Consider the following 6,868-nt stretch of genomic DNA (forward strand, 5'->3'; position numbering starts at 1 on the left):
AAAAGGGACTGCCAATTTTAGGCACTACGTGTTCAGCCCTTAAGGCTTATCTAGGCAATCTGTAAAACAAGGGAAACTCTTTGTTAAAAGGCAAATGCTACATTTTTGCAAAATTAGTTGTGGATCTTTTTTACAAAGTTATGACACTGTGGTGTAATGTTATCACTAATACATGCTGTTTCCGTCATCTTACCTTTTTTTTCCTCTCTGAATCACCTAAGTTCTTTACAACACTGCAAAATCTGTTTAGGGTGTTGGGCTCTTTTCCCAGCATGCACAGTTTAGGTAAATGCTGATCAAAAGATCTCGGCTGGGTAGCTATACAAAGTTCATCATGGGCTAAAATGCATGCTAAAATCACACAAGAAGCTATAAAAGGGTCAGCTCTTAACTAGATGATAGCAGTAGCAATCCATATTGAGGTGGTCATGGAACAAGTAGATTCACTTAGGGTAAGGTTGTCTTAAAAGGTATCCAGGGCCCAGCCTGATTAGGCCTTCAAAGATCAGAACCAACATTTCAGATGGGTCCTGGAAATCTGATTGGGAGGTGTTGAGCATGAGATTCCAAATGGTCACTTTTCTAGTTTTCACGTTCAAGACCAGATGTAATTTTCCAAGCACTTTTTAGAGGGTGGGCACTCTTCAAAGGCACCTCTTGTAGAGTTTGTTGTAGTAGTCCAGTCTTGATCTCACTAAATTGGTGTGATTTACTCTTCCATGTAAAATACTTGACTCCAATTACTTGAAAATGAAGAGGATGACTATGTGGGTGACCACAAACTTGATCCGAGCAATTAAGGCTCAACTGAGGTGGGCCAGGAGCCTAGTTACTGTTGTTGCTCCCCCAAACTCCCTCTACTGGTGTGTCCTTAGGAGCCCATGGCTTCAGGTTGTTGGGCCTTATTGTTTTTCCCTTGAGGAATTGTTCTGGAAACATGATTACTCTCTGGTCTGAGCTAGGTTAGTCAGTGTTGTTGCCTTTGCTATATTTTTGAATAGGCAATGTGAGATGTATTTGACACAAAAACTGAAGTTGTGTGTCATTAAAAAATGCCAGGAAACAGGGGTATGGTGGTTGGATGGGTGATTCTTGCAGCAGGAGACTAGCAGAGAGTACAGACACTCATGCACTGTTACTAGCCTCTTTGTCTGCACACACCTGTGCTTTTGCCACATGATGTTAGCTAACAGAAGCTGATTGCTTTGTTTTAAATCCTCCTTTCCTGAGAGCATTCTTCCTTGACTAAGCAGCCAGGCAAATAGCAATTTACCAGCCTGTTCTAGAGGCTTGTTGGGAGTCATGCAGAACCATAAAAATGGCAGAACCACACTAACCTCATGGTTAGACCCTGGAATAATGGGGTTGGAGCTTGTGGGTGCTATGAGATTGCCTTGCTTAGCAGCACACCATTCTGGGCAGTCATACTTGGAGAGCCTGAAATATGTGCAAATCTGCTGAACTTGTTTTCATCTGTTTAGTAGAAGGAGGAGAAGCCCCTCACCACCTCCAGCCAGAAGGCGGCGGTCTCCTTCTCCAGCCCCACCTCCACGACGTCGCAGGTCACCTTCTTTACCACGCCGAAGGTAAGACTGCTGCTGCATTGCAGCCATGAGAATTCACTTTATTTAAACATATTTTAACAAAAGCACAGCTAACAGTTGAAAGTTCTCTGGTACTTAGAACAATAGAGATGGATCCATATGTACAAAATTAACAAATTCGACTGTTTTGATGTATTAACATACACACTCCTCTATTCTTCAGAATCTCCTTTTTCCATGGAGCAATAATCACTGGAACAGGTGGGGTAGGAAGGTTTCATTTAGCTGATGGAAAATTTAGTCTGGATCCAACCCATTGTGACCAAAAGCACTGCATAGCCTTCCTAATCCATTTACATCTGGTGGTTGAAGTGAAATAAAATTAACTTTCCTTTCTCTCTCCACCCCCAAATAATTGTTTTGTGTGTTGCAGTGTTTGGGAATGTCACAGTTTCAAAATTTCCTCCCTGCATTGCTTAGGTCTCCATCACCACCTCCTCGCCGGCATTCTCCCACACCTAGAAGATATTCTCCTCCAATACAAAGAAGATACTCCCCTTCACCACCACCAAAGCGCAGAACAGCTTCTCCCCCACCCAAACGAAGGGCATCTCCTTCTCCACAGCCGAAGCTCAGAGTCTCTCGCTCTCCGCCACCAAAACAAAGAAGCTCACCGCCTCCCAAGAGACGGTCACCATCCATATCTTCCAAGCATAGGAAAGGATCCCCACCCAGCAGGTCTAACCGCGAAGCCCGCTCCCCACTGCAGAACAAACGGCATTCACCATCTCCACGACCCAGGCCTTCCCGTACCTCTGCAAGCCCCCCAGCGCTACGCAGGGGACCTTCCTCTTCGCCTCCACGGCGGTTGTCTCCATCTCCAAGCACCAGGCCTATCAGGAGAGTGTCAAGGACCCCAGAGCCCAAGAAGTCAAAAAAGTGAGATTCCCTGACTAGTAGAACTCGCTTTGGTGTTGAGGAGCTAAGTGGGGTTGGTCCACTGAGGGAAATTTGAGATGAGTGCATATCTCGAGACGGACTGCAATCATTTTTGCATGAAAATAGCACCTGATATTTGTGATGAGATTTAATTTATAGTCTTACTTATTTGTTTAGAAAATGTATGTGCTGCCTCTGCAGAGATCTGCTCAAAGAGCCTTACAACTAATGAAAGAAAAACTCTTAATACCACAAGGATTAATAGAAATAGAAATGAAAGCCGGCACAATTAAAACAAGCCCAGATACAACAGCAGGGTAAAATATGCCCAGAGCAGCCTAAAATGATAGTGCCAAGCTTATTGCCAACAAATCTTTAGCAGTAGTAGTGCGTATATTATTTTGTAACTTAAAATCCTCCTTTGGGCAGACATCATGCAAACCATTTCCTCATGTTTCATACTTGAGGCCCCTGAAAGCATCTAAAGCAGGGGTAGCCAAACTGCAGTTCTCCAGATGCCCATGGACTACAATTCCCATGAGCCCCTGCCAGCAAATGGCAAATGCTGACAAGGGTCTCATGGGAATTGTAGTCCATGAACATCTGGAGGGCCACAGGTTGACTTACCCCTGTCTCAAATTACAGGGGCTCTTGGGAATTGTAGTCCATGGATATCTGGAGAGCTACAGTTTGGCTACCAGTCTAAAGCAACTGCATTGAAAATGAGAAACTGTTGCCTTAATTGTCCCAGAGGCCACAATAATATAATGAATTTCAATTTGCAGTGGGCAGTCCAAGTAGCATGGTAGTGTAAGAAGAACAGAAAGCAACCTAGTTTTTGAGGCTTTGATTTTAGCATAAAACTTCCAAGAACTTTACTCACATCCTGTTAAGTAGAAGGAGAAACTAATGCAAGGCTATAATGTCTTGACTATGAACATGAGGCCTGGGTGGGAATCCCCCCACCCAGGCACAAAGGTTTCCCCGGAGAGGCAATTTCATTTATTTTAGCCTAACCCATGTCACATGTTTTTGAGAATAAAAGGGAGAGGTGAGCAAACATAATCTCCCTTGTGCCTTTTGGAGGAAGGGAGAGATAAAAGTTTGGTAGACAAAGATATATATTTGCGTACTTAATTTGTACAATTCAGAGATTGAATGGAGGGTTTCTTGGGCAGTTCTCAACTTGAGTGGGGACAGGTGTGATAGAGGAATGCAGAGGAAGCAGCTTAGAGTTGCACATCAGTGAGTGGCATTGCTTCTTTATGTAAGGGCGAAAAGTGTTTGATCTTATACCAGCCTTTTATACCTAGAACCAGTAAACCATGTGGAGTATTATAGCCAGTTAATTATTGTTCAGAGGTTGTACCTTCTGCAAAGCTGTCTATGTTTCCACAAAATGTCTCGCTGTCTTTCTAAGGCCTTCTACACCAAGTCCGCATTCTGCAAGGAGGGGATCTTCATCCAGGTCTGCATCAGGATCACCCGAGCCACCCCCCAAGAAGCATCAAGCCCCTCCATCTCCTGCTCGGTCTCGATCACCCTCTGCTCACTGGACTCCCCCAGCCCCTGCAAAGAAGGCCAAGAGTCCTACACCAAGTCCATCCCCAGGCAGGGTGTGTATCCTCTAATGCAGGCGTAGAGTCTACCTCTCCAATGTGTTCAGTCAAAAGCACACAAACACTGACTAACAGTGTGTCTGCTTGAGGCTGAGTTTGGCAGTCAGCCACCTTCTGTTTTAAACCGAAAGCTACTTTATCATAACTGGCTTTCTATTTTAACGTGGGCCAGCCATCTCAATTGGGAGCACTTTTTGTTTGACTTCTTCGGGGAGGTCAGGGGGGCAAGAGCACTTTGAGCAGGGAGCTTGCTGCTCAGCTTGCTAAGTGCAGAACCTTCTTCTGAAGGAGGGCCCTCTTGGGGAACCTGCTTGTTTCTCTTGACTTGTGGGTGTTCCCTTGGCTCGCTGTTGTTAGTTATTGTATGTGAACCAAGAGCTAAATGAACTGCTTGACTTTGCAGAATTCCGATCAAGAAGGGAGTGGCAAGAAGAAGAAGAAAAAGAAGGATAAGAAGCATAAAAAAGATAAAAAGCACAAGAAACACAAAAAGCATAAGAAGGAGAAAGCTGCGGCTGCAGCTGCAATGGCTGTGTTTACCACATCGGCACCAGAAGACCAAGAGAAAAATACAGAGCCCAAAAAGGTGAGAAGTTGGGAGACAGGTGGGGCTGTTGATGTGACAAGCCACTAAGGTGGCAAACATCAGAATACGAAAGCTGCAGGGTGAAGCTTGCAGTGTTCCAGTAGAGCTTAGGAACACCTTGTTTGAATATCTCGATGGCTTTGAACTCTTAAACATATGTAGGTTATTTGAAGTCGTTTCCATTTTATCCACAAACCCTTGTGATCATGGTTAGTGAGTGACTGGCCCAAGATCACACAGACAGAGTAGAGGATTTGAACCTGGTTCTCCCACATCCATGTCTGGCACTCTTAATTACTACACTGCACTGGATACCAAGCTCCTTCTGATTGCTTATTTTTGAATTCCTGGCTAGTGCTGTTTGTCTAAACTGTAGGAGTTTTGCTGTTTGTATTAGGCAAACACTGATGGATGACTGTCGGGTTCACATTCTGTGATGACGGAAGTAATTGCTGGCTTTCTGTTGTCTTCAGGAGACTGAGAGTGAACCAGAAGATAACCTTGATGATTTGGAAAAACATCTGCGTGAGAAAGCACTGAGGTCAATGAGAAAGGCGCAAGCATCTCCGCCCTCTTAGGCTGAAGCAGGAGTTTGATTTAATGTACATTTTATTTGGTTTGTACTGAGACTTCAATTTCAAAATTGCTAAAAATGTGTTTGAGCTTTAGACTTTAACATTGATTGTAAGAATTGCTTAGGTTGAAGTTCACCATGTTTAAAACAAAAAAGGGCATGGATCGTCATTACAGAAGGCTTTCACAGTGTACTAATGACATCTTCGACAGTTGGCATTTGTTTCACTGTAATTTTTTTATGCAGTGTTTCTCCCTCCTCCCCGAGATAGACATCTCAGTTTCTTGGTTTTGCCACCTTGGAAACGTCCTAAGCATTTGCAATTTGACTTCCTGCCACAAGTCCGTTTTGGTCTTGTATACAGAGGCAAGCCACTATTCATGCATATATATTTTTTAAGCCCTAGCAAGAACACTTGTAAATCCCCAGGTTTTTCTGCGGTTGCTTGCATTGTCTCTGCTGAAGACCAAGGTTAGAGCTTGGAGAATGGTACCTACTTAAGCCTGAACACAGCGTGTTCACACTAGTGCAACAGGTTTATTTAGAACACTGGAATTTCATTTGTACCTAACTTCCCCTCTCCCCTGCCCCTTCTTAAAGGCAGTTCCCATGATCAGTAGTCTCAGCAAAGTTTTGCATACAGTTTTGTTCTGTGAAATGTTGTTGTTGCCCCAATCATAGTTTTCTTTCCCCCTCTCCTTGTCTTGTTGTGGTCCTTCAGAATAGTATGTAACTTTCAGAGCTGTGGTCTCTCAAAGTCAGAAGGACCTGGACTTTGGATATTGTCATGTTCTCACTGGGGTTTTTTTGTTTTTTTTTAAACTTAAAGCTATTATAAAGCTTGTGGATTAAACAAAATAAATTTCTAAATTTAACGGATGTCAGTGACTTATTAACGTAACAGTGGTTTTCTGCCGTCCCCTTAATCTTTAACAAGCTTGCAGAAATTTGTGTCATTTCAGTCTTATACAGGATGCAAGTTTGGTTTAGATTGCACACGTTACATCCTCAGCTCTTGCAGAGGCAGGACTCCACTGCAGAGTACGTGCTCCTGTTGTTGTTCTGGCTCACTGAAAGAGTTCTTGCATGCTCAGAGGAACCTGCTGGCACCTTACAGCAATGGACCCCCTCCTTGGTGAAGAACAGCGTCTCACAAATGGAAGCAAAGCAGCAGGACCCATGGGCTGTAGCCAAAGGTTCTGTTTTGCAAATGGTAGTTACTTTCTCTTTTGGAGCATGCCTCTTCTGCCACAGGAAGGCTCCATGGTTAGAAGAACAGGCCCCTTTGCAATCAGTCCTGTGTCTGAAAGTCATAGCAGGTAGCCATGGAGAGTACAGGTGTGTTATGCCTTGCCACTTGGGAGTCTTAAAAGGGCCACTTTCAAGAGTGCCGGATAGCTGTTAATGCTCAAATATAGCTTGCTGAACAGTCTAAATGCTTGTAGCTAAGCCCTAGCCTCAAGGGAAGATTGGCTCAGTTCTTAACTCAAATCCACACCAGCCCTGCCATGAAGGATGTTTAATAATCTTCTCAAGAAATATAAAAGAAAATGGTCAATATTCTCATTAATTGAAATAATCCTAAGGGCTACTCCAGAGAATAATT

General features: G+C 43.8%; 1 protein-coding gene across 7 annotated transcripts in view; it reads left to right on the forward strand.

The window, feature by feature from the left end:
• Positions 1-6,137, forward strand: part of SRRM1 (serine and arginine repetitive matrix 1) — a 29,422-nt gene extending 23,285 nt beyond the window's left edge. For 4 of the 7 annotated variants that reach the window (XM_077337631.1, XM_077337634.1, XM_077337633.1 and 1 more), the window contains 5 exons: positions 1,482-1,586; positions 2,025-2,483; positions 3,904-4,099; positions 4,506-4,688; positions 5,162-6,137. In XM_077337631.1, the coding sequence (XP_077193746.1) occupies positions 1,482-1,586; positions 2,025-2,483; positions 3,904-4,099; positions 4,506-4,688; positions 5,162-5,266 (1,048 nt within the window). In that variant the 3' untranslated portion in view covers positions 5,267-6,137. Of the gene's footprint in view, positions 1-1,481; positions 1,587-2,024; positions 2,484-3,903; positions 4,100-4,505; positions 4,689-5,085 lie in introns of all 7 variants that reach the window. The other 3 variants (XM_077337632.1, XM_077337635.1, XM_077337637.1) reach the window with 2 other exon arrangements.
• The last annotated feature ends 731 nt before the right edge of the window (positions 6,138-6,868 follow it).

Source organism: Paroedura picta, chromosome 5, assembly GCF_049243985.1.
Source record: "Paroedura picta isolate Pp20150507F chromosome 5, Ppicta_v3.0, whole genome shotgun sequence".
NCBI classification, from domain to species: domain Eukaryota; kingdom Metazoa; phylum Chordata; class Lepidosauria; order Squamata; family Gekkonidae; genus Paroedura; species Paroedura picta.